General features: G+C 41.2%; 2 protein-coding genes across 2 annotated transcripts; one reads left to right on the top strand and one right to left on the bottom strand.

Annotated features, from left to right (window-relative positions):
* Positions 1–2,218: 2,218 nt before the first annotated feature.
* Positions 2,219–16,937, top strand: adra1d (adrenoceptor alpha 1D). The gene is made up of 2 exons (XM_064335134.1): positions 2,219–3,687; positions 14,646–16,937. The coding sequence occupies exons 1-2, from the start codon at positions 2,736–2,738 to the stop codon at positions 15,194–15,196; spliced, it is 1,503 nt and encodes a 500-aa protein (XP_064191204.1). The 5' UTR covers positions 2,219–2,735; the 3' UTR covers positions 15,197–16,937.
* Positions 16,938–19,240: 2,303 nt separating this feature from the next.
* LOC135254712 (5-hydroxytryptamine receptor 4) lies at positions 19,241–22,372 on the bottom strand. The gene has a single exon (XM_064335135.1). It carries the CDS (start codon positions 20,950–20,952, stop codon positions 19,879–19,881), a length of 1,074 nt encoding a protein of 357 aa, XP_064191205.1. The 5' UTR covers positions 20,953–22,372; the 3' UTR covers positions 19,241–19,878.
* Positions 22,373–27,620: the final 5,248 nt, after the last annotated feature.

The raw sequence follows: 27,620 nt of genomic DNA on the forward strand, positions 1-27,620 counted from the left end.
TGTATGCCTGCGATTTACTTATATTATTAATTCTACTTTTTTGCTGGATAAATGTTTAATGTATTCATTTTATGAATAATACTGCAATAGGCTAATACTGCTACTCTCCCACCTGAAAGAAGAAGAGATCGACCTTATGTTCCTGAGACCAAAGCTAAAAGCACTGAACCTCGTGGTATTTATTTTTATTTTTTTTGTGCCAGCTGTCAGCCTCTGTCTCTGATAGAGGGTGGGTGGGTCATTCTTCCACAGAGGGCCGAATGGAAGACAGGAATGTCTTTGATATAAGGGGGAGTGACGGCTATGTGGATTACGGTGGGGCAATGCGGGGAGAGCGTGTGAGCGATTATTTAATTTACGTGGTGATGCATAGACGTACTTTGGGGACAGCTGTTCAAATTCTATCCAGGTGAACAAAAACCCGGTTGATGTATCGCCGTCATCTCCTACTACTTCCATTGTGACTTCAGTTGCGTAAATAAATATATAATACCTCATTTCATTAATTTATCATTTCTGGTGTGGCGGATAACGTTGCGCCGGGGCAAACTGCCCAGTCGTATTTTCCCAGCGCTCGTTCTCCATCTCAACGTATTACCGCAACTTCCTAGTGATGCCTAAAAGAATAAGCCCTCCGCCCGCCCGCGAGGGCGGCAGATCCTCAGAGGAGAGTCTTATCGTCTGCTTCCTTTCCCTAGCGACGCTGGTTAATCGTTTGCGCTGTCTCCCTCTCCTGTTGTTGTCGTTGTTTTGATCTCAATTTTACATCGTTATCAGAACAAATGCGTTAATTCAGCTTCTGTCACCTTATTGTAATGTGATTGCGCGCGTATATGGTGCACACTGATTGAGAAATTACTAAGATCAATACATGGAAACAATATTTGGTTATCATAAAGTGTAACAAACAAATAATAGCCTACGCACCCATACCAGTGGAATTAACTTGTAAGAGGTGTCCCAGTTGCAATTAGTTCTGGTCAATATATGAATGTCATTGCAGCTGCCTGACTCTAAACCTGGTCTGATACATATTACCTTGAACTTTTCTTCTATTTCATCTCCCATTATGACCAGCATTAATTATGGATAATGTCAGCACATTATTCTAAACCAATAATAATCTCTGCAATATTCCCAAATTGTTGCCGCTGTGCCATCATTCACGACAACAGTGACCTTATGACAAAGACAAAATTATCTGCTTTCCCACTGGGAATTTCTACCTTGCTATTGGAAATGCATTAGCAAGTGGACGTTTTAATTACAAATCCAAACTCATTAAAAACCGTGAGAAACTCAAAACAGTGATCCACTAAGATAACTATTGTTTCAGCTAAATATTGGAGCCTGGCATATAATTTATTTCAGTGTCCATAACTCTTTGTTTATTACTTGAAACTGCATATGTGTGGCTAAACGTTTGCTATGAATGTGTGATACATGCGACTAAGTGCATAATTTGTGTGTATGGACCTGTAAAACCACTGTAGGGGATTCGCAATTGCGAAAAATTGCATTGTAAATCTCTGTGGGTAATGGCGTCTGCAAAATGCACAAAGAGTAAAGGTTATGGAGTTATCTGCCCATCAACATTTGACGAGCTGGGAGGTTTATAATTCCCTCTTCACACCACACTGTTAAAATTGCCTGGACACGGAAGACTGCACAGATGACCTATAGATTGTGCGAGTGTGACGCCCAAAAGACCTCGCTAGAATACATCAGCCGCGCAAGATAGTGAGCGCAAAGGCGGTCGGAAAGCATCATCGGTCTGGACTCCAACTAAATGAGAATGCTTGCTGCGTCTTGGTGGAAAAACAAACATCACCAATAATAATCAACGACCAAGGAGAGTCATTCAATTATCACTTCTTTTTGATGCCTAAATTCATAAAATAATTCTGCATCATGACGCGCATCAGTCATTTCGATAAAACATTACAGCATTTGATTGCCAAATTATAGTTCTGATTTTAATCCTCGGTCAGGACTTGTGCGACAAATTGTATTGTATATTTCAAAAGTGTGAGAAACAAAACCGTGTCAATTTCCACATACTTGTGAAGCCTCACAGGTGCCTAGCACTGAAATAAGCATTGACATTAGGACTACACTGCTCCCTTGTGTACATCCGTGGAGCAGCACAGTTAGACGCGTCATTGACCCACCATTCACTAAGGAGGAGGAGGAGATCTTAGACAGCGAGTTCCAAGGAACTGTGCTTCAGTAATTCGGTTTGGGGTGTTCTTACAGAGGATGCCTCCGTTTTAATATCAAACAAACTTGACTGGGACGTTTGGATAGCAGACTTTTTAGAAGAAATCGGTACATTTTGAAGAATTATAAAACATGGTGCTACCTCAGAACTGGCAATTTTTCTTAAACAAAGAAGTTGGGAATATACAAAGAACTGACAGTGAAAGTTGAACTTCTCATATTTTTGTAACGTAACAGTGCAATGTTACTCTTTGATGTGGAGTTATGGTGTTAGGGATGTTATTAACCCTTTTTGCCTGGTAAAGTGGACCTGGTCATATCCATGATTTTTTTTTTTTTTTTTTTTTTTTGACTGGAGTGATGTATCAGAATGGTATTTGCTGTGAGACACGTCCCCTGCGCCTGCATTTCAGTAATTTCAAAAACATGTCCACGATGCAACAGTTGTAACGCAATAGCTGAAGGTTTCCCGTTGGAACCAACTTTCAATTAAGTTTTCTTTATGGAGTTTCAAAATGACCTATACTAACTTGATGAACGAGAGCTATGGTGGAATCTACTCCAGCAATGGAATCAACGTGTCCTTCCTGGACCATATGTTTGCGAATATTAGCAACACCACTTGTACCAACCTCACACTGGATTCTCAAGTCATTGGGGTCGGTGTCTTTTTGTCCGTGTTTATATTAGTGGCTATCGTCGGAAACATCTTGGTTATTCTTTCTGTGGTTTGCAACCGACACTTACAAACCGTAACAAATTTCTTCATAATTAACCTAGCTATAGCTGATTTGCTCCTTAGTATCATCGTGCTGCCTTTTTCGGCATCTTTAGAGGTCCTGGGATGCTGGGTTTTTGGCAGGGTATTCTGCAACATCTGGGCAGCGGTGGACGTACTGTGCTGCACCGCTTCTATCATGAGCCTGTGCATAATTTCAATAGACAGATATATCGGAGTAAAATACTGCTTAAAATACCCCACAATCATGACAGAAAAGAAAGCCGGGGTAATCCTGATAGTGGTCTGGGTGTCCTCGATGGTGATTTCAATTGGACCACTGTTAGGATGGAAGGAACCGCCGCCTTTGGACGAAAGCATCTGCAGCATAACCGAAGAACCAGGCTATGCCCTCTTCTCTTCCCTGTTCTCGTTCTACCTCCCGCTCATGGTCATCTTAGTGATGTATTTCAGGGTTTATGTAGAAGCCAGACGGACTACTAAGAGTCTTGAAGCGGGAGTCAAACGGGAAAGAAACAAGTCAATGGATGTAGTGCTCCGGATTCACTGCAGAAGTGTATTGGAGGACTCCGCGGCAAGTACAAAGAGTAAAACCCATCCCTTCCGAAGTTCCCTCTCCGTGCGTTTGATGAAATTCTCTCGGGAGAAAAAAGCGGCGAAAACCCTGGCAATTGTTGTCGGGATGTTCATAGTCTGCTGGCTGCCCTTCTTCTTTGTTTTACCACTAGGTATGTGTTTTTCTTATTTATTTATTTATTTATTTATTTGACTGTGCGTACAATTTGGAGAGAAAAGGATCGACGGTCTTTCGTATTCTACTGTATAATTCCGCCTATGATGAATATTGCAACTGAAACTAGCCTTCTTAGTCTCACCAATATATATTCACAAATATGCAATTAAATGGACAAAATATAGCATACAGTAGCCAACAGGCACACAAAATAGCGTGTTTGTCTGCTAGTGAATTAAATCCGAAAAGCACCTGTTGAACCTGCCTGTTGTTAGGATTTAAGGAGGGCGCAGTGAGTCGCGGCATGGGTTGGAGTCCACTGATTTAATTTTTGAAAAAGTCTCACTTTGCAATACATTGTTTAAAGATTCTACTCCATTTGAATCGTAATACAGTAGCTTATTAGAATCACCCAAGCCGTAGTCAATACATAATTTATACTTATATCTTATACACATATAGAAAGTATAAGTAAAGGAATCCGTTGAAATATACATCCCGTTGCAGTAAGCATACTATTTAAGATATGTTTACTTAATGTAAAATGACTTTATTAATTTATTAATTTAAGATGAGCTAATTAGCTACATATGCACTGGTTTCGTGGGCACTATTCAATAATTAAAATTCAAATCCTCGAGGCAAATATAGTAGCCCACTGATCTGGATAGAAATATGACTATGAAAATCATGATATGTCAAAAAGCTATATGTTAAGTTCAATATAAAAAGACTACTGTTGAAGTAAAGATATACGTTATAGTGACGTGGGCTACCCTGTTCTCTGCACGAAATGCTGACCGTTGGCAATCACTTGTAATTGTAGAAGGATAAAAATCGGATTGGTTATGTCTGTTGTTGAAACTAAAGCGTAAGCCGAACATCTAGTACATATTATATATAGTATATATTTTCGGCTGGCTGTTGTTTACGTAATAGAATTTTGAATGAACATCAGCGCCTACGTCATCATCGCTAAATCTGGACTGACAAGAATTATATATATATATATATACGCATATATATATATATATATATATATACGCATATATATAACGCATATATATATATATACGCATATATATATATATATATATATATATAATATATCAACACTATATATATGCTATATATATATATGCGTATATATATATGTATATATATATATATATATATATATATATATATATATATATACATATATATATATATATATTGTGTTGTGTGTATATATATATATGTATATACGCATATATATATCAGGCACAATCAGGCACGATGTGACGCATCTTCACTTTCACTTAACTTTCTGTGAAGGCGTTCTTATTTGCATGTAAAATGATCAATTGAATGGACCCTGACTCCCTTGTGCTAAACATGGTGACGTAGTATAAATTCAGTTCTGCACGTCGGAGGAGATAAGTCACAGCGGCTATTTACCAAAAAGTGGCAATGCCGTGTAAAAAATCTGTTTTAGCTAAATAGAACCTGAGGTTTAGACCGTACAACATATTAGTTGCAACCGGAAACGTAATGACAGCATGCATTTTGTAAACATGAAGTTATTTACAGCATGGGATAAATCACTCTCAAGATTGAAGCCGTCAAGAAAGAACAGTGGCCGATATCTTAAACCACAGGCATAAAGGAAAGTGTAGTCCATAAGATCTCGTAGTGAGGAAGTACTGCCACTGTCTTGAAATAATTGCAGACGGTTATTGTCCCCACATAACAGTAGATGTTGCAAAACAGTGTTACTTCATTAAATACGAAAAATAAACTGCGAACGATTCGTCTGTTCGGCAGGACAAAGTGACTTTCTCACCATGCATTAACTGTCTCCTGCGTGGGAAAACTAGACTGTGTGTTAAACCGAAGAGAGGAAGTCAGGCTAGTAACGGGAATAGGATAAAACGAATGCCTTCCCGTCATTAATTACAGCCGCAAATGGCTTTCATTGAAAGCATTAGTAGGCCTACAAATGAAATGCTCTCTTAGGGCTATTGTGGGTAATGACTAAAATTACATTTCTTCTCTCTCCCTCTCTGTGCCATTCTGGCCAGGACTGTATCACGCATTAGTTGTACATCAGTACATCTGTTCACAACAAAATACGCACAGCCTTTACATTTCACCCAGTAATGCATTAAATTCAGACTGCCAATGTTCATATTACAGAAAGGAGTTGATAGAAATGCATGGGATTAATCCAAGGAGGACCGAGATGCATTCAGATAATCTAATAATGATATTTATTACTGCTTCAAAGGGAGAGTCAGATGAGCATTATGCAGAGGTGTTTTACAATATAGCCAATTACTTTGGTGCGTGGTGGGACACTCCAAACTATGCCATGCGTACCTCATTACAGCCTGATTGCCAGGCGTAGATTATTTGTTAGAGTGAATAGAAGAATACAAAAGCCTCTTGAAATCACGGAGAGTTCATTGACCAGCTTTGTGCACCATTAGCCATGTAGAAGCATGTATGTATTTGTGTGCATCAGCCTGTACGATGATCATTTCCTTGTTTACAAAGGCACAAAATGGAACCCAAAAAAAACTGGAGATGGTACTCTGAGATCAATTTTAAGGGAGGTTCAATTGTCCTAAGGGTACTGCTGTATTGATGGAGGGACAGAATATAGGAATCCTATATGACCTTTTCTGTTTAGAATACACAAGTGAAAGTGTTTGAAATACATGGGGTCAACAGGCCACTGATTTGTGAACCATGCTGAAAAAGAATGCCACATCTGTCACTTTGCATCTTTCTTTTCTCAAATACAGTGGTGGTGGGGAGTGGGTGGGTGTGAAATACTTATCTTAAAAATGCCCGTGGTCTGGCATGTGGTGACTGTTTGTTTTAAAAAGGACCCAGGAGTGAAGTTAAGCTCTGTGTTCCTGGTGTGCTGTAGGCCTGTGTCCATCCAGTCAAAGGGTTCCAGGCCTACAGTCCAATATGTTTTCTTGCTAAACTTAAACTGAATTAGCAAGCATTTATTGTCCAGGACCAACAGTACTCGTGTAATTAACGCACCCCTCTTATTTTCCAGCCCCTCTTCTTAATTATGCGCAAAGGCAAGAGAGAGGGCCAGGGATGGATAACATCTTCTGGCAAAAAGCAGTGCCCCGAGGTATCTGGGCCAGCTCCATCAGCCAGCTCAGGGACGCTCCGAACCCCCTTAAGCGCAATGGTCCACTGCCATAATGACACTCCTAATTGAGCCCAGTTTCCGGAGCTTAATGATCCACTTAACACAGCGCTGGGCAATGAGCTGGGACCCCTTCCACACGTACCGTATAGCCCAGCACGATGTAGCCCATCGTGTTCTCAATGCAGTTGCACAAAGAGGAAAACAAAATGAATAAACTCACTTAATAACTTTCCCCTTGTGGACCCGAGTGTGGTGGGAACACTTATGCAACAGCTGCGTATGCTGAGATGCAATATACAACATTTTAAGGAACATATGTTTCAGTATATCATTATATGAGACGCATATTTATTTATGTGCATATTTATGTGCAATAGAAAGGTACAATATGTAAAGCTATTTCCAAATCAATATGCAATATAGACTAATCTATTACCGCTAAAGTGTATAATGTCTCACTAAAAGTCCTGCCTTTGAAGCCTGCGTGGGTTTGTTCTGTGGCGGCAGGAGAAAATCAAGCGAAGGAATCTCGCTGTTGTGAGGCGTCCCAGCTGTCCTCAGGGTACTTCCCTTTGCCCTTTGTTTAGCCTCTGAGTGGACTCCTGCTCGGGACGCTCCAGTTTGCTGTGGAATGTGAGCTCTGTGCGGTTGTTCGCACCCATTAGACCCATGCGCTCATCCGGGGTAGTCTCGTTTGTTTACCTACCATGCCCTGCACCAGCTTCTGCAGAAACCTTCCCTCTTTATAGGGTCCCCTTACATTTTACATTACATTACAGGCATTTGGCAGACACTCTTACATTTTTATAAAAGGCTTTATAAAGAGGAAGGTATTAACGTAAGGACTTTGGCCACTTGAATGGATGTGAGCCATGCCATTTAAACTTTATGTTGATAAACTGTGGAAACATCATTAATAAAACGTAAAACTTAAGGAGTGAAATTAGTAAAGAGTTTGAATTTATGAGTTTGCAGACCTCATTTGAGCCCACTGGGTTCACAACTGATTGATAGATTTTTATTTATTTATTTTACTGTATTTAATTAGCCTCTATTTAAAAGCAACATGTCTTGTAAAGTGATGGCTATCTCAGGAGATCCAGCTTTAGTCATTCTAGTTTTATTCACATCAGAATGACTTTCTCAGCGAATGCCTGATTTGGCTAGAGTCTGTCTGCTGCTTCTGATATTTTGTTGCGCGCTAGTACTCCTTTGCTCATTAAAGTTTTTTTTGTCTCTGAGACTAAAATTAATTACAAAGGTTCCACGTCAGTTCAAGGGAATATTGAATAAATGCACCTAAGATATTTCAGTTGGTTTGATAGGAGTTGAAAACAATATTGCTGGCAGTCATTTGAGCAAATTGAATAGTTATTTTATTAGCATTCAGGTTTTAGTCTCCCTAAATTATTTGTTGCTCATGGTACATCTCAAATGTATATATTTTGTCAATTTCAGGCTTACTATTTCCAAGTAATCATTCCTATTATGACAAAATTATTATTATTATTATTATTATTATTATTTAATGTAAGTTATTTCAGGTCTCAATGTAAGTTTAGTAAATATAAGATTTCTTTATTAAAAGCATCTGTTCAAAATGTTAGTTATTTCAGTTCTCAGTTTATTTGTCCAACTACTGAGTCGTAATCTGGTGAGTGCCTTTCAAATAAACATTCTGAGAGTCTGCTATACAGAGTTTTTTTTTTTTTCCCAAATTGGGCCAGATGCCTTGAATTCTTTACTGCACAGTCACAGTTTTCAATATGTGCCATGAAGTGCTATCCAAAAAGAAGGGTTTAAATTTTTTTTTTTTTCTTCACTTAGAAGCTGGCAGGGCACATCAGGACAAAGGACTACTGTACCCCCGCTGATGTGGTTATTGATGTATATTCAACTGTAAGCTTTTCAGCTCAAAGCAATCAACAGGGAGGCTACAAGCTGACATGCCGTTTGTGGTCAGCCTTGTAGTTGCTGTCATGTTATTACATCACATTACGAGGATTCTGATAATTATTGATTTATTGATTGATTTATCGAGTGATTCACAAGACACTCTTATCCGGGGATTTACAATGCCCTCCAGGCATCATGCATACGTGCTTGTCATAAGAGCAGTGACAAAAAGGGCACTTGTAACAGAATAGGAAGCAATAAATTTAGTAACCATAAACCATACGTTATATAGTGGCATACAGATACACAAGCATACACTTGTCCAAAAAAAAAAAAAAAACACCTTTTCTATTTGGACTGCTAATTGAAGAGTTATACAACATTGTTGTACAATACAGAACATAATTTCCACAATAGTTTACCTAAAATAAAACTGCTAAGCTGAAGAATACGAGCCGTAGGTATGACTGATATGTTTACAGTTTATTTGGATTGACTCCAGAGTAAATAGTACATAATCCTGCTGGGAAATATCTGTTTTATAGCAGGGAAAATATGTTCAGTTCACAGCACTACATGGATACATGGCGCCATGCAACATTTATTTTACGTTATTTTATGTTTATTAGCCTGGAAGGGTGCTATGGTCTGTTGCACTCTATTATAAGCTTCTATCTATCCTGGCTCTATGATTGCTTGGCATGCAACAGGCTGTTTTTGAATTCTGTAGACAGCTCTGTCTCCCTCTACTATAAGGCACAGTAAGACTAATATGTTTATATTCATTTTCCCAAGCGACTGAGAATATTTCTCTATTCCACAACAGGGATAGCAGAAAAGCTCTGCCAAGGGAAATAATTAGCGCGAGAGAAACAAATGTGATATTATCTTCAATCTTTTTTATGCTAAGATTTTAGCCATGGCTAAAAAATATATAACTTTCATAGATTCCAGGAACAGATTGGCACCTGGAGTTAGAATAAATCTTGCCCGTTATAGGGGTAGAGTGCAAATTTTGAGTTTTGTAAATAATCTCCGTGCTGAGGCTGATTTATTTGCAGTCTGCGAGTGACAGTTTTAAGCGTGTCTGCCATATAAAACAGTTCTGTGGTGGTCCTGGGTCGGGAGCGATGGGGGGCACCGCCCGGACACTGGGCAGACGTGGGAAAATCCCGAGAACCTTTAATTACCATGACTTTCTACAAACATCTACACCACTGGGCTGTAACATTAGCCATTTCTCGGTTTAAACAGTTTACAGTCACTGGTTAAACAAGACCAGGTCAAAACCTAGTATATGGCTGGACCTAACACACGTGATCTGGCCGACCAATGGTGTAACTTCATCACGCACTCAGTCACTCACTCAGTCACAGACATTTGCGTTTGTAGGGCTGGCCCCGCTGTTGTGGTTCAGTCAAAAAAAGTTTTAATTGATATTTACATCTTAACATTTCTCACATGGTTTTAGCCTGTGCTATAAGTCCATGTAAGGGCAGCATACATAGGGTCTTGACTTGCAGACACATTCAAAAGCTGCCACTTGTTTAGTTGGACCCTACTTGCATGCTCATATTACACCTCTCTGTCTTTTTTTCGATTTTCTGTGTACCGTGCCTGCTGTCTAGCCTCTTCTTAGTTTCTCGACATAAACTATATTTAAATTCTCTTTTTTTAGTCTCCTGTCACCCTCTTCTCCAGTGATTTGATTGGCAGCAGCATGAAGTTCATGTGTGGGACACCTGTGGGCAACAGGGGGTCCATCTGTATTCTAAGAGCGAGACTGTCGTTGAGCTTACTGGCATGCCAGTACATTTCGTTACGTGCTGCATGAGAATATGTTGTTTTGGTCGAGTGTCTGCGCATGTAGATGCCAGTACTGTTGTTTTATTAAAGCCGTGCTTGTTCCTGCTTGGCAGCAGTACGTGTGCACATTATTTAGGACTTCAGAGCTACAGTACTTCTCGCCCATAGCCAGAGGCTCGACAGTGGGCTTAGAGATGGTGACAGAAAATCCCCAGCATCTGAGATATTCAGTCATGCACGTCACACAGCTAAATTACAGACGCGTTCAAGCTTATTTTCAGATCAAGGCGCCGAAGTGACGACAGTTTGACACCATTTTGCATTGGTGAACCAGAGAGCTGTGTTACAGGCCTCAACAATGTAAGAACCAAGATGTTAGACTCTTGTGGGCTCTCCCGTCAGTGCCCAAACCAAAAGCATCATCGCCAGAATTCCAGTACAACAACCCAAACTCCTGAACTAGCCCAGGAAGGTATGCATCGTTTCCTGATTTTAGCGCAAAGATGTGCTACTCCCCTGCATTATAAGACAGACTGATTATTACTTTGTGGCTTATCAATTGGTGAAAATAATCCGATTAAAAATTTTGTGCACCAACCACATCCACTCACCGTATTGCTTTAATTACGGCTTCCCTACCACAACGTGGATGTCACTGTCATCCAGGAAGTGCCTGTGGATCATCGCTGTGTCATATTTTCAGCTTAGATGCAGGTAGTGGTGAAGGCCAGATAGCAGTGCTAAATGAGAAGCAGATGCCTCTGGCAAAAAAAGTAAGAAGGTGAAGCCTGACTGGAGCCTGACAGATGGAGGGTAAGATGGAGATGCTTTTTCCAGGTGGATATAATTAAGGGAAGATTCCAGCACCCAAATGGAGGAAGTCCTGGCATGCTGGTCCTTTCCTGAATTGGCAAGTGAAAGTGACCATAGCTGCTCTGCTTGCCAGAAAATTTACGTCTACTTATTTTAGCTGTTTTTATTGATTTTATTAGCCGATATGACATCCAAATGTAGGCTGTCAACTCTTGGCTTGCTAGCTGCACTGTAGCTAGATAAATATGACCAGAACTCACAAATGAGTGGAAAAACTACATTTAAAACTACAATGAGAAGGTATTTGAGAAGGTCCTAGACAGTGATAGTGCAGCTGATGAGATAAGCAGGAACAGAACAAGCAGCACTAATTCCTCTAGTCTGTAAATATGATGGACTGTTGAAATAATAAAGTAGCTGTCAGTGTATTAATAAAATAAATAGGGTTTTACATTGACTGATGACCCCCCTCCCACCCCTGTTTCCAAGCCAGGCAGTGTTTTCTTTTCTTTTTAAATCTTTGAATGCATTTGGCTAAACTGCCCTAACAATGTATAGGTTTTATCATCCTCCTGCTTCGGTTCACTGAAAACTCTTTGATTGTCCTGTCTTTGTTTGACAGTGAGTTTTATTTTTGTAGAAGCAACAAGGAATGAAAACAACATGTTTTGACCTCATAGATATTGTGTAACATTGAGCAAAAAGTGATATTTTTGTTCATAGGTAAATGTCTGGATGCAGTAGTAATAGTACTAACAGGCATCAAGAACAGAAAGACACATCCTTCCAAATCCTTTCAGGCAGTTAGATAGTGTGTGCTGAGGGCTCTGTTCAATCCATTACAGGAAGGCACAGAGACGTCTAATAAAGACTGCTGTGCATGAGAAAAAAGGACTAGAAACAGTGACACACGGCAGTTTTATGTAATTACACTCAGACTCAAAACATATCAAAATCAAACCAATCTCAGTTGTGACATATTTTTGGCAGCCTTCTTTGAGGGTGCCCAGTCCCCATTTAAATTTGGCATATAATTGACGCTGAAAGGAGAAGAAATATGCTTCCTATCTTCCTATTATAGCTCTTAGAGTACAATTTATTGCAGCCGAGGCCCGTTCGGTGTGATTATTATGCAAGTCATGTATGTGATGTGAGTCATGATGACTCACATCACAGCATAAAAATCATGACCATGGGAATGGTCAAGTTCTGACAAAAAATGGACTGCAAGTGTTTTACAACGGTACACCAGCGCTTGGGTCAAATGTTTTTTGGGGTTGTTTTCCCCTCATTTTGGGTGTGGGGGGGGGGGTGGGTGGAAACTGTATCGTTTTCACATTATAGTTAAGTGCCAAAGTGTGGGTTACCCGGCTGGGGAAGTTGATCCTAAATTGTGAGGAAGCAAAGGCCATTATGGGTGGTATAAAAGAGTGGTGGGTAGCCAGACAGACAGACAGAAACACGCATGGACCTACGCACACGTGCAATAGGGTTGTCAGATTTAAAATGAGTTGAAACAGGACAACATGCACAGTCAGAAGCTTAATCGCAAATGAGGTGGGTTCTGTTCTATCAGAACAGATTACAGATCTGGGGATGCGATTAAGATACAAATTCAGTACAAACTACTGGTAGATTGAACTCATTAATTACCCTGAGTAGACATTATTTGGTCCAGTCTGGACCGCAAACTGGACATGTACATACAAATAATTAGAAAATCGGGACATTCTGGTCCGAAAACTGGATTTCTGGCACCCATGGCGTGTGTACGTGCGCACACACACACACATACACAAACAGAAATATTTTAAGAGCAGTTTTCTAGTGTTTCATGCATGAATCACACCAGTACCCTGGAGCCTGGGTATGCCTCAAGGACAGTTTGAATTTGAGTGACACCACTGGAGAAGCCACTCTTCAGTCATTTAAATGTGTCCCAACATCCCTTGTTAACAACCCCCTGGAAAAACTAAGCTGCCAGTTGTAAACAATGCCTCATATTCTAATTTGCTAAATTTAGCAGTGAATACCCTTATCCAATAACTAATTGGCTTTACCAAACTTTCTAGAAATGGTCAAAAATCAACTAATTTACTAGAAAAGAGTGCTAGCTTAGCTAATGCTACCAATCAGAGCTAGTCTAATTGACTGCAAGCTAATATTGGCAAGCTGAGCAAGAATAGCATTGCTAAAGCTAGCTAGTGAGTGAACTTGGTTAATGGAACTTCAATTAGAACCAATCTGACTTCTGTAAACAACTTATATATAAAGTGTGATTGTAGGGCCAACATAATGCACATAAATTGCATAGAATTAAACTGTCTAGCCCTGAGACAGCAGGCGAGAGTCAGCAGTTTAGCCCTCTTGCAGCTGAGAGAGATTTTTCGAAAACATGGACATGCTCTTTCTCTGCCTCGGCCAAAGAATCCAGCCCGGCGAGTGGCGGTGGACTAAGCAGGAGAATTATGAGCCTCTGTCATCCAGTGCAATTTCATCGCTGTGTCCAATTCCACCCAATTACGTTCCCTCGCCAAAAAAACTCATTGTGTCCCCCACATGCGGTCTAAGTGGCTCTGGCTGACAGCAGCTGTCCTCTATTGCATTTCCTCCTGTCTATTTATAACTGTGCCACTCATAGGGGTCCCTGTGTTTTGGAGTGTGCTGAAAATTGTTGGTTGCTGCACAAATTGTCGGGGATGAGGTTAGGTGTGGTCAGTGCCTGGGATCCAGTGTTGTGACACTCTGCAGTCCTGGGACCTACACACAATAGCTGGGGGGTATGGGGAGGGAGGGGGGGGTTGCTTTTGATTCCTACATGATCATCCTTTACGGTAATACACTTACATCAGCAAATCATAATTTTCATGTGTGTGTGTGTGTGCACATGTGGCACAGGGGGAAAACATAAAACTCCACTCTTAACTCCATCTGATGCAACTCAATGTTTGACTAGTCTTAGTCCTGGTCTGAGTTCTCTCTTTAACCCAGGCTTGAAGAGGATGGAGCATAAGAAAGATGGGTGTATACAAACACTCTCATACTGGCCTGGTTTGGTTTGGACTGGTGGCACATCAGAACCAGGAGACCATTAAAAAACTGCTTTGCTGCATTGGAGTGCCTGTCCTAAGAATCGATTCCATTACAGGTGGTATTTGCTCTGGAATTTCAGCCATAAAGTCAAAACTACTCTCTAGAGTGGAAGCTGCACTATCCACAGGCACTGTTTCCCCTGAGATGTTTGTGGATCTTAATCCAACGCGACCTCTGCTTCTTTCCAGGGTCATTTTTCCCAGCCCTCAAGCCTTCTGGGATGGTCTTCAAAGTGATCTTCTGGCTGGGCTACTTCAACAGCTGCATCAACCCCGTCATCTACCCGTGCTCCAGCCAGGAGTTCCAGCGGGCCTTCACTCGGCTGCTCAAGTGCCAGTGCCAGCGCCGGAGGCGGTCCCTGCGCCGCTTCTACGACCAGCGGTGGAGGGCGGCGGTCAAGGGCCCGAGCCGGCAGGTCTGCGAGGACTGCAGCCCCAGCTTCTCCCTCCGCGAGTCCTGCCCCAACTCCTTCATCTGCAGGGGCAAGGGCCGGGGCCTGGGCCTGAAGAGGTGGAGCTTCCTCCGCCCGCTGCACAAGTCCTCCTTCCAGCTGAAGGAGAAGATGAACAACCTGTCCAACAAGATCAAAAACGGGCCGGGGAAGGGCACCCCGCCCGCTCTGGGCAAGCCGGAGATCGACTCCATCTCCATGGGGATCTCCAACGACTACGTGGACCACAGTGGCTATCAGGTGTACGATCTGCCGGAATGCTACGGGCTGAAGGAGACTGACATTTAGTGCAGCGGAGGCTGATCTCTGGTCAGAATGTTTAACCCATGAGTTAAAAAAAAAAAAAAAGTGATCTTTTCTCGGGATCGTAATCTGTGAAACAAACTCAACAGACATGCGGAGAACCCGTTTCATATTTGACAACAAATATTTTGCAGAAAGGGGCTTGTTTAGGATGTGAAGCTTACATCTGAGCACAAAGTAGAGTGATTTGGAACATAACTGAATACTCTATGTTTCGCTTTTTTGTTGCTAAATGTGTATTTTGCTTGTTTTGGATGACATTTGAATATCTCACAAGTCTTTCAGTTTCTGGTTTACAGAAAAATACACAAAAACCATTTCACAAATTTATAAGGTTGGCAACTAAACTAGAGTTTTATAATCTGGGGTCATAAAAGTATCTTTTGTTGATGTCAGCCAACATTGATTTTGGTTATTTTTGCCCTGGGAATGAGTGTCCATTAGCTAGCTAGAAGGTGGTCTGATGCAAACAAAAAGCTTAATTTGTGTTATTACACATATCAGTGATTTCAAATCAAAGCACAGGCACAGGCATAAAAACCATTTAGAGAGCTTTCAGAGCCATTATTTATATCATGTGTAATAGGTGCTCAGGACAATTGCATCATCAGATTCACTAGGTTAGGCTCGAGATGTGATCCAGTGTTTATGACTTAAAAGAGCACATTTTGAAATATGTGGCTGATCATGGTGGACACAGCTTATGGGTTATAATGGACCAATTATATGATTTTATGTCTGTTGGATGCTTCAATAATTGACTGCCAGAAAAAAAGAGAGGTGATCATGGTCTGATGAAAGTGTCAGTCATTGGTGGAGTCAATTTATTTGATCATATCCCCTTTTCTAATGTGAAGTCATACAGCAAAATAAAATGTAAACACGATATTTAAATAATAATAATAATAATATTCACTGTGATATCTATCACTCAAGGAATCAATGTATAAAAATAAGTCTAAAAGCAGTATAGAAGTCATTAAATATGTTTTCATGAGAAAATCTCATGGTCATCCCCACTGGACCCTTTCTGACAGAAAACTACGATAAAAAATTTAAGAACAATTGCCGCCCTGTTTGCTGTTTATCAAATACTTAGCTTCCCCAGCTGATGTCACTGGTGGGGATAGTGCCTGACCCCCCCACGCCCCGCGTTATGAGTAGTCATAGCCCTTCAACATGTTCCTTCTCTGCAGAACCAGACCAAGTGAATCAACACGAAGGAATTCCAGAGGAATTAACTGCCTCAAACAATGGGCATCACTGCGATCGCAAGGCGTAGCAGAGCAAAATCCAGATCGATCATGACCAGATTGACCAGCACTATGAAATTGCACAACCACTCAGATTTACAGATTGCAAGCTGCTTTCCTCGAGGGACACTTACACTTAAAGGCATCTGTGATACTGTATGTATTCTCATGCTTTCAAATGAATTTACAACCTTATTTGTGTTTACAAAATGTCTTTGTATTTAGATATTTAATATTTACTTCATAGACCATTGACCAACAGCCCTGTGGACAATTACTTGGGCTTAATGGAACTTGTGTATTTAGTGTTGTACCATGTCCGTTACTTTTTAAATGACTAAGTGTTTTGCATTTCATGCTTGCAAATACAAGGAGCAGCTGCGTGGTTATGGTACGCGTGCACAACTCATTTGTAAAGATGATGTATCCAGTTTCAACAATGAATGAAATAAACGTAATGAATAAGAGCTGGATTCATGTGGCAGTGTGGCTTTATTGCTCATCGTGGAATGCAGGAAGTTCCAATATGCAAAATCCTTCTAATTTCTTTGCACCACTAGAGAAAGTTTACTATGTAAAAACACAATTACTTTACTCCATAAAACAATATTTTCCCACACTCGTGGTACATGATGTTCTATTATTTGCAGTTAAATTATCCCTTGACTTTGAGATTAAATGGGCTTTATAATGTGGAAGATGGAAAATCCAAAAGTATAAGTGATTTGACTATGCCTATATATTTTCTGCTGCTCTCAGCAATAAAAGCAGGAACATGGCACAACAGCAATCTTTTAAAGACCACCTACAGCAGTTGAAAAAATGGTAATTGCATTTTACCTTACAATAAGGATGTAGCATGCATATCGTACCAGAGCTTTACATTAATGGAAAGGTTTCCAGGAACATTCACCAAATATGAAAATTAGCCCCTGGAAAAAGTGTAGCCTACCAAGTGCAGACAGTCTTTTGAGTCTGATTTCATAACAGCCAAGGCTTTGCGACATCCAAACAAGTACTCTCTCTGGGATTATCTCTATTTTAAAGGTATACAAAGTAGGATTTTGCTGCCCTTGTAGACACCGTTTTCAAATCACAAGTTGCAACTATAAACAGAAGCAGCAGTTCCCATAGGGGGGGATGACATCTCGATAGAACAGATTGCGATGCAAAAGCTACCCAACCTATGGCATCTAGCTGTGTAAGATGGTTCTGGTAATGATGTAAAGTAAAATAAAGATGTAGGGCACATTACAATGGCTGACTGATTTTTGCCTCATGATAAAAGTATTAATTTCATGCAGAGAAAGGTGTCATTCAAGATGGAATTTTCCATAATTCATGGCATTCTTAGAAACCAGATATGAACCAGATGCATTTTGGGGATTTTCTCACAAAGCTGTCCACACCTTAATAGAAGATCACATCTGTGATACCTCACATTTCACTCAAACTAACAATTCTGCTTGAAGACTATATTTCATCAGAACACTCCAGACTTAAAATTCATAATAAAATCACGTCTCATATTTAATCCCTCTAAAATACTATACTATATTAAATGAAATGCTCCCATAATGAACAATGAATGGCCTACAGTCCCCTTTTTCTTGTTACTCGGCAGTTCAATACTTAATGTGATACAATAAATAACTACTATTTTAGTAATATAATCACATAGTGTTCTTAAAAAAAAAAAAAAACCTACTTATTCTACACAGACTGTAAGGGTTGGGGGACAGAGACCAAGCGCAACTGAACAGGGATCTTAATAAAGGGTCTCACTAAAAGCAGAGCACGCCACCAAATCTCTTCCGAGATCAAGGAAGGATAAAGATAAACGAACAAACGACTACTACTCCACAGTAATATCCCAACTAAATAAAGGAACCTCAAAAGGAGGACTCCAAACCAAGGGGGAGGAATAGATCGGTTCTCCAAAACTCAGAACGAAAATAAAATAAACGATAGCCCAAGAGAGCGAGCTGATGCAGACCCAACCTCTGGGCACTGCACTCAAAAAACCTCCATAGCTCAGAGGGAGAGAGAACTAACTGCACAACTCACAGAACTGATCTCCTCCTAACTCTCTACCCTGTGACAATCCTGACTAAAGGAGTCGTCATGAACGTGCTAAACCAGATACCTCCCTTATGTAAGTTTCATGCTTCAGAGATTATTAACACCTATCGGCATAATTCTTGGACGTGAATTTTACATAAGGTACGAAGCGCTGAGAAGCACTGTTTGGTTACCAGTACCGGCTCTTGTGTGTAGAGGACACTAAAGCACCGTCTTTCTGTGAACCCACACCTTAAGTAACGTTAGACAGGTGCTGCAGCTAATGCAATCAACACGCCTGCCAAGCTCTGAACCAATCAGCGCAGAGGGGGTCTGTAGGCAGAGTGAATTCTGCATGCGTACGGACAATTAACCCAAACGACGTGACAAACTCTAATTAGAGAAGCAGGGGTGGAAAGGAATAGAGCAGAATGCTCAAGCCACCCAAAACCATGACAGAGATTACACATTTGATCTAGCTCATTTTATTTATTTTTTCTATTGAGCTCTTTTCCTGTCCTTCTTTTACTACGTTTCTTAATTGCTTAATTGTCAGGGGTAACTTTGATACAATGTCCCAGATCAACTTCTTGTCTCGTTAGCACGACTGACTCATGCTGCTCGGAAGCTGGTGCCAGAACTTGACCAATCTGTTCCTTTTGCTGCAGAAATCATTTCGCAACAGCTCTTTCATCATGAAAAATAACATGTCAGATTTTGCTTTCAGCAAATTACGTCCTTCCTGTTTTGAGGAAAGCAAAAGGCTTTAATAACAGTTTTGTAATGACTTTACACTTGCTCGTATATTAAACATCAACAGAACATGGAGTGTAAATTTTCACAGAAAGAAACATTTATTTGGAAAAAGGGAGGAACTCTTACAGTACATATACGTTTTTGTACTTTCTGCATCCACACCTGAGAAATTATATTATCTTTCTTGTAAATTTTAAGCAATAGAAGTTGTTTCCCATAAATACTGAAGCCTTCTGAGATGCAATTGGACATTTGATATTCCCATGCTGAACAAGGTCCCTTCAAAAGTGAGTGCACATTTTCACATTGGCTCCTCTACAATAGAAATGACCATTTACATATTTACATACCCATATTCTAAATTGTCAAAATGGCAAACAACAAATTATTTAAGAAAAACAGGGTTGATTCGGTATGTTTAGCAAACTTAATTAACTTGAAAACCAAGCCAGTCAAAACAGTTCATGGTATTGATAGTAAAGTAAGGATCAGTTGGTAATGTAAAATTAATTTAATCTTAAAGTATACCTCTTGAGATAATTAGAGTGCATTAATCAGAGAACACTGAAAGGGGGACAAAAACAGTTGGGGGATGACCTATTCGTTTTCTATGTGTTCATTAGCATCCCTCTTGGTAAGAGAAAGATCGATACTGGCGGGAGAACCAGGCAGACAAATCCTGCAGCCCATGATCATAAAGAAGGCTCTTCGAAACGACCGGTTGAAGAAGGCGTACAGGAAAGGGTTGAGGGAGGAATTGACGTATCCCAGCCAGAGGAACACGTCCCAGACCACCCCGGCTGTTCGGTACTCGATGAAGGGGTCGACCACGTTGGTGGTGAAGAAGGGCAGCCAGAACAGAAGGAAGGCGCCCATGATGATGCCCAGGGTCTTGGCCGCCTTCCGCTCCCTCCTCATGCAGTTCTGCCTCTGCTTCTGCTTCCTGCCCGCCGAGTTCAAGCCATGCACAGTCATCTGGTGCTCCATTGCGCTGATCTGCATGGCCTGCCGCTTGGCAGCCTTGTAGATCTTCCAGTAGGCCACCAGCATGATGACCATAGGCAGGTAGAAGGCCACCAAAGAGGCCATGACGGCATAGACCCGGTTGACCAGGAAGGCGCAAATGCCCTCGGGTAGCTGGATGTCAATGCCCACCTTGTGAAGCCCCAGCATTATGGGCCCGAATGAGATCAGCAGAGGTACCACCCAGCAGACCACAATGAGGAGGCCGACTCTGACCCTAGACATTTTGAAGGCGTACACCAGGGGGTTGCAGACGGCGTAGTAGCGGTCGAAGGCGATGCAGCTGAGATGGAAGATGGAGGCGGTGCAGAGCATGACGTCCAGGCTGGAGTGGACCTCGCAGAAGGTGGGCCCGAAGTACCAGCACCCCTCCACCGTGCGGACCATGCTGTAGGGCATGACGATAAGGCCCACCAGGAAGTCAGCCACAGCCAGGGACATGACGAAGGAGTTGGTGGGCGACTGCAGTCGTTTGAAGTAGGCGATGGCGAGCACAACCAGGAAGTTTCCCACCACGGTGCAGGCTATCCCAGCCATGATGAACATGTACAGGGCCACCCGGGAGCCCTGGCTCCTCCAGGGAACACAGGGGGTGGAGTCGCCACCAGTGTCGACAGAGACGTTGGCAGCAGCAGAGGTGTTTGCCATAGCTTCTTGGAATCTGCCAAAAAAAAAACAAACACTGCATATAAACTTACTGAACACACAGAGTAAGTAAAGCACCTGCAGGTGTTGTGTTCATTTTCTAATTACAATTAGAAACCTGTGACCTGTGTTTGTTTTCTAATTACAATTATACAATTACAATCATACGATCAATAGTATATTCACTTTAGCATAAAAAGCAATTCCATGAATCATGAAAGCTGATTATGTGAACACAGAAAATGAAAAGGTTTAATGCAAGAATGCCCAAATCATATGCTCTTCATTCTTCATTGTGAACGGTGACAAGATGGTAAAGCCACCGCTTTGAGCGTAAATCATTGAAATGTTTGTTGTCGTCTGGCATGGTATTTTCTAATAAAATGTTTTTTTTTAAAGGAATAGCGAAAAGGTAGACCTTAAAAGGAAAGTTGAAAAATAATTATTTCATGAGGTCACCGAAAGAAATGCCATCATTCACCATAATCTGGACACTGATTGGGTGAGTGAGTAAAACCAGGCAACCTGAGTTTACGTGTCAGGCCAAGAATCACTTTAAAATTTGAAATATTAGCTACTACACTGTTCCTCCAGTGGAGAAGGGCACGATAACATCATACCCTTGTTGACCACACGCTTGATGGCAGCTATTTGGAAGATGGTCAAGCATAACATAATTGCACTTAGTTGACTTTTCTCTGACTTAAGACCCAGAGTCCTTCGAAGTTACTCCCAGCTGAACCCTTTCACGGAAATTCCTCTGTGTCAACTGTCGTGAGCAGTTGGAATTACAGGGCCCGATCTACTGCATAGTTCTGAGTCGTTCCAAGTCCCATATCACAGCATATTTCTGAACTGCATATTATGGCATTTTTAACATTTTTGTGTTTATATCTGTTGTATAACAAAAACATTGAAAAAAAAGAGCATTCTCTCATCCCATTAATTTATTTTTGATAAAATTCACGGGCAGTACTCTATATTTGTAATCTCTCAGATCAGGAACCATCACTAAACTGCACCAGACACTGAACTGCAGGGTGTGACCATAATTCCAAATGGCGACTTACAACACCAGGACGTTTGAGCCACTGGTATGTGGAGTAAGGAGGGGTACAACACCGTTCCACCCATGCTGCCCCTCCTGGGTCCCATGTGTTATAATAATGGTAAGCAAGGTGTTCCTGGTGCTCTGCACTGGCACTGAAATGTCTGTCAGTGAAACAGAAGCATCTCCATCTTTTTTCGACAATCCTGCTACTTGTGATGTCACTCAGCTCATGAAGAGCATATGGCCCCTCTGAGGAACGCTGCCAATTACTGGCAGGGAAGTGGCGGTGGCTGCACGCCTGGGACCTGCGAGGCTGTTGCTAGGGAGAGGCAGCCCTGCGTGCAGGTGCCGACCCAGATGAGGGGCATCCGAGCTCGTCAGCCCGTGACACAGGCAGCCGCCGGAAGAGCATCCGAGACGAAGCGCGAGGAAAGCACGCGCAAACGAGGGGGAAGCGCGGCAAAAATAGATTTTTAATTAACACCGCGGGGTACGTTGTCGCCAGTGCGGCGGCAGGATTTTAAGCGCGGATTTCCCCTGCTGGTGCCAGTCGCGGACAGGCGTGCAACGGAGACGGCTTGCAGGGAGCGGTGACAATAGAAAATGCGGGTCCCCCCAGCTCCCCGCATTTGACAGCTTCACATGAAGGAATATGAAAACAGTCATTACCTGGACATGGTTGATAAGAATCCTGGCTACACACAGTACCCATTCCTCCGCGTTCCCAAATTGGTGGTACCCAGCTTCAGCCTGCCCCCGGCCTGCTCACATTCAATCTAGAGGCTTGTCATTCAGAGGAATTTTCTTAATCCACTAATATTCACAAAGCTGAAGATGGAAGTCAAATTAGAATGTTCTAAATGTATCAGTTGTATAGTTAGTGTTCTGGTCAGTATGGAACCAGGTCTGAACACTTGTAAGGAGCGCAAGCCTCTTAGCCATATATGTAGCATTGCTGCTGTCATCAACAAATTGTTCATTATGGCACATTGGTGGGAAAATGGCCAGCTGAGAATATATTAAATCTGCTGGAGAGTGGCTCTAGGGGTCAAACATTAAACATCAAAAGGTTAAATGAAGTAGCACTTTTTCTGTGTAACATAAGTTAAAAAACAACATTAATTATGTTTTAGTTAAAAGTCTAAAATGAGACGTAAGCCTACTGTTACTTTCTTAAAACCTAGTATTTGGTGGATGCTGAGATGTCTACTCTAACTGCAGTGTAGAAAGCATAAACAGAACAGCCCCCATTAATACCATAGTTCTTAACTCCCCCAAAAATAGTCATTCTCTTTCTAGGAATGTTCTGACTGTCCTGGGACATAAGAGCGAAAGGGCACTTCAGTTTTGTTCCAGCATGTTCTGCAGGCGTGTAAATTCTCGCACTGACCACAAAAGTCAACCACCCTAAAGAAAGATATCATTTCACCCAGCTTGTAATCATTCCCAAGTGGGTTTAGATTTATGTTCAATGTGCCGTTTTAACATTCACAGTAACATCTGGACGTGGATACTGGGTAATGCAAAACACAGAGTTAAGTTTATTTTATCATTTGAATTTTATTTGATTAATGTCGTCATTTCATATCGTGACAACTTTTACAGATAATAGCCTCATGCTTGTATGCGTTAAATATGAATATCAACTTTAAAGAGCAGTGTATTTGAAATAGAAATGCTATTTTTTATTTCCTGACAGATTTATTTAGTGATACAGTATTCCAAAGGCTTTCCAGCTATTAGATGTGACCCTCTTCTTATTTATTCTTATTTATTTTCGGCAGGACATTCCTGTTTTGTTCCCAACGGGTGACCCCCGTCGTAAAATGGACGCACACAGTTGGCCTGCACAAGCTAAGCCTGATTCAATGACTGTGAAAGCGTAACTGCCACATAGCAGAGTGAGAATATACAAAACATAACACCCCAATTATGGTGAAAATAACAGTAATATTAAAAAACTGTTTCACTGATGGTGCAGTGTTGGTCAGAAACAACAACAACAATAATAATAATAAGAAGGTATATGTACAGGCCAACATAGTGTGTTTATAATCCAGTGTTAATTTAACTCTAAACGAGTGCATATGAGTTTATTAGGGACCGTATATACTTTGTAAAAGTGGTTTAACAAAGTGGTTGAACATTCTACTGTGTAACAATACATGGTTACAGTAATAATATTTCAGCCCTTTGTCTACTGATAATGGTTAGAATATCAGTACTGCTCCTTCCCCTATCACTCCATAATTATACAACAATTATATATAGAGTATAGCACAATTTACAGAAAATGACAACTAAGTTTCTCTCACCCACGCACACACACACTCACAGACTCACACTCACTCACACATGTACAGTACTCGCACATGCACGCACGTACACACACACACACACACACACACACACACACACGTGCACGGCGCTCAGAAGGAAAGGAAAAGCGGTACTCACAGGTGTGTGTGCGGGGGGTGGGGGGTTAGTGCCCTGCCCTCATCCTCCCCATGCCGATGGGCCGTGACAGGCCTGTCCTCCCCCCTCCCGTCACTCAGCGTGGCACAGGGTGGCACAGGGTGGGACGTGAGAAGCCGGGCGAACTCTGTGCACGCGACAGCCACAGCAGCCTTCCCCGTCAAACTGGGAGAGGGGAGGGCAGGAGCGCCATTCTTATGCTAATCCGATCCCCCTCACGCGTCCTCCAATGGGTCGTCCGGGCTGGGCGGATCGCTTGATCATCAAAGTCTGATGTTGCGCCTGGAAATCTGAAGTGGGGTAGAGGATTATTATTGAACCAATTAAAAACTCTTCTGCTTTTTTACTGCTATCTAAATGTTATCTCGTGTGGTGCAAAATGTACTGTCACTGCAATATAAGTCAATATGATGCAGTATGATTCCAAAATGTGAAATGTTCATAAATATCCAGTGAACTGAGAGTCGTTAAGTTGAACAAAAACTGACTTGCTGATAATCACTGTACCAGACATAATGTGATGCTAAAACGAATCCCACTCATTGACTACAGTTATGAATGCATGACAGGAACAAGTATCAACAAGTGAGGATGCTCATATTATATATGTTCATTAGTGAAATACTGCAATTTCTGCTATAATAATGATCTCATACAGTACCTTTAGCTGGGCAGATTCCTCAGCCTCTGGAGTCCAGGTCTGCCACAATGCAGAATGATTGTCCTTGCGTCAGTTGCAATGGCCGCAGCTTTCTCAGTGGGTACGCCCTATAAGAACACAGTGACTCGGTGAATCCCCCTCCGTGCAGTGAAGCTCTGTTCTTTAGCCAGCATCCTCAGTCATCTCCATAAGGTCATTACCACAGAGCCACGCACAGCCAGTCTGAAATACCTGGGGCTGCAGGCGGAGGGCTGCCCCTCAAGCGTGGCGAACGCTTTTTAATTAAACACAGGGGGTGGGGGAATTTTAATTAGAGACGGATAAAAGGCGCATCCACTCCAGCTTTTTTAAACCAGTCATTCATATGTGTAATGCGAGTGGAGAAAAAGCGGCACATCTGCGCCATTGAATGAATGGGGGGGGTGGGGATGGGGGGGGGGTACGGAGAGGTCTGATGGTGATGGGTATGATTTATTAAAATTTACTCAAGACAATAAAGGCCCTGCTTAATTAAGCATATGATCAAACATATCATTATCAGCAAAGAGGTGGTGGTGCCAAGAGTAAGCAAAAATGTTTTAGGGGTAAAACAAAAATGGTGCATCATAGAATTATTTTAGAAAGACCTCCATATATTTCCATACCTGCACTGCACTATTAAAGCATATGGAGGGATTATTATGGCAAAGTAAAATTACTTAATTTTCCACATGCAGAACTTTACATTTGGTTATATTGTATTTCCACATCTGGATTTTGTTTAAATATTCTTGGATCACTGTAGTAGATTCCAAACTATTAGCTGGGCCTCACAGTTTTCATCTGCAAATTTGACAAATGTACTTTCTTTGGCCCCGTCTAGGTCATTGATATAAATGAAGAAGAGCAGTGGTCCCAGCACTGATCCTTGTGGGGCTCCACTTCCCACTCACTTCCCTGCTCAGATAATATCCCTCCTACTACTACTCTTTGTGTTCTACCCTGTAGCCAGTTCCAAATCAGTCTGTAATTCCTAATGTCTTCATTTTGCTAACAAGTCTGTCATGTCAAGTCTTATCAAATGCTTTCTGGAATTCTAAGTATACAATATCATTAGCCTCGTTATAGTCAAAACACTTGGTAGCTTCTTCAAAGAATACCAGAAGGTTTGTCAGGCATGACCTTCCCTTGCAAAAACCATGCTGGCTATCCCTCAGGATGTTGTTATTTTCAAGAAACACTTCTAACTTATCTCTAATGATAGATTCCAGTATTTTACATGGCAGTTTACTTACTGATACTCTCAAAAAAAAATAAATAAGTAAACGAATACAAACCCTCAGTTTAATAATTAAATGAGAACAATTTATATTACAAAATTGCTGCTTTGAACACTACCGGTTTGTCTGAAGGAGCTGCTAAATTGTGACCTGGTATTAGGGAATTGAACATTTCAGTGAGTAAATGGATACAATCTTGAGAGTACCAATGAAAGGAGAAGTGTTTCTCTCATTGTCTCTTTCATTTAGACCCTGTCAGTTCAGGGTCTTTGCTCTGATAAGAGTTCATTTATTTCCTTGCCTGGGTACCACTTATCTCCAATGTGTTTAAGCGGAGTCTCATTCACATGTTATGCAAAGGCACTAAATTAAACTGTCTGTACAGAGGGCACACGAGTAACCCTATTATCAAGCTAAGTCTTAGACAGAGCATGTTGTCAGGGTGCTAGGACATTTATTTGAAACTCAGGCAAAAAAAGGTGGCTGAACATTAGTGCAACACTCCTGCAGTTGGGAATTGTTTATTATCTTTAGCAGCCAGGAAGTCAAAAAGATGGTGACATCTAAATGACGTAAATACATGCATTTTGAAAAGATTAACTGCCACAAAAAGATCATGTGGCCATTTAAATTATGAGGGTTGTAATGCCTACGCATCATCAGGGACAGTGTTTTCTGTGTCCTGCTCGCGATTTACAATGAAACTGTGCCCTGCAGAAAATTATTTATTTAAAATTATTATTGCTTCTGTTATCATAAAGGTTAGGTCTGCTTCCAGTCGACTGAACTGGGGAGTCCAGAATGACAGCATGACTGAACAGCATAACATGAACCATGTCTGTCTCCCATAGCAGCTAATGGCATGGAACTCCAAGGTTGTAGGATTGGTTCTCTGGTGAAGTACTGCTGCTGTACCCTTGAGCAAGATACTTGACTTGAATTGCTTCTGTCAATATTTCCCGCTGTAATAAAAAATGGGTTGCTTCATTAAAACAGTTAGCAGTGCAAGACACTCTGAGTAAGTTTGATCCATGCTTAAAATATGATATTAACATACCAGTTTTTCACATGTAGCTTATTGGTAAAATTTCCATGAAATTATCAGTTTTCATTGTGAATCAGCTACAAATCCTACATATGCTGTTTATATTCACATATGTAAAAATGTCCACCTTAAATTATCACAGTTTAAAAATGTGTGCCTATATTTCACATGGGTTTTCTG

This window comes from Anguilla rostrata, chromosome 5 (genome assembly GCF_018555375.3).
Source record: "Anguilla rostrata isolate EN2019 chromosome 5, ASM1855537v3, whole genome shotgun sequence".
NCBI classification, from domain to species: Eukaryota; Metazoa; Chordata; class Actinopteri; order Anguilliformes; family Anguillidae; genus Anguilla; species Anguilla rostrata.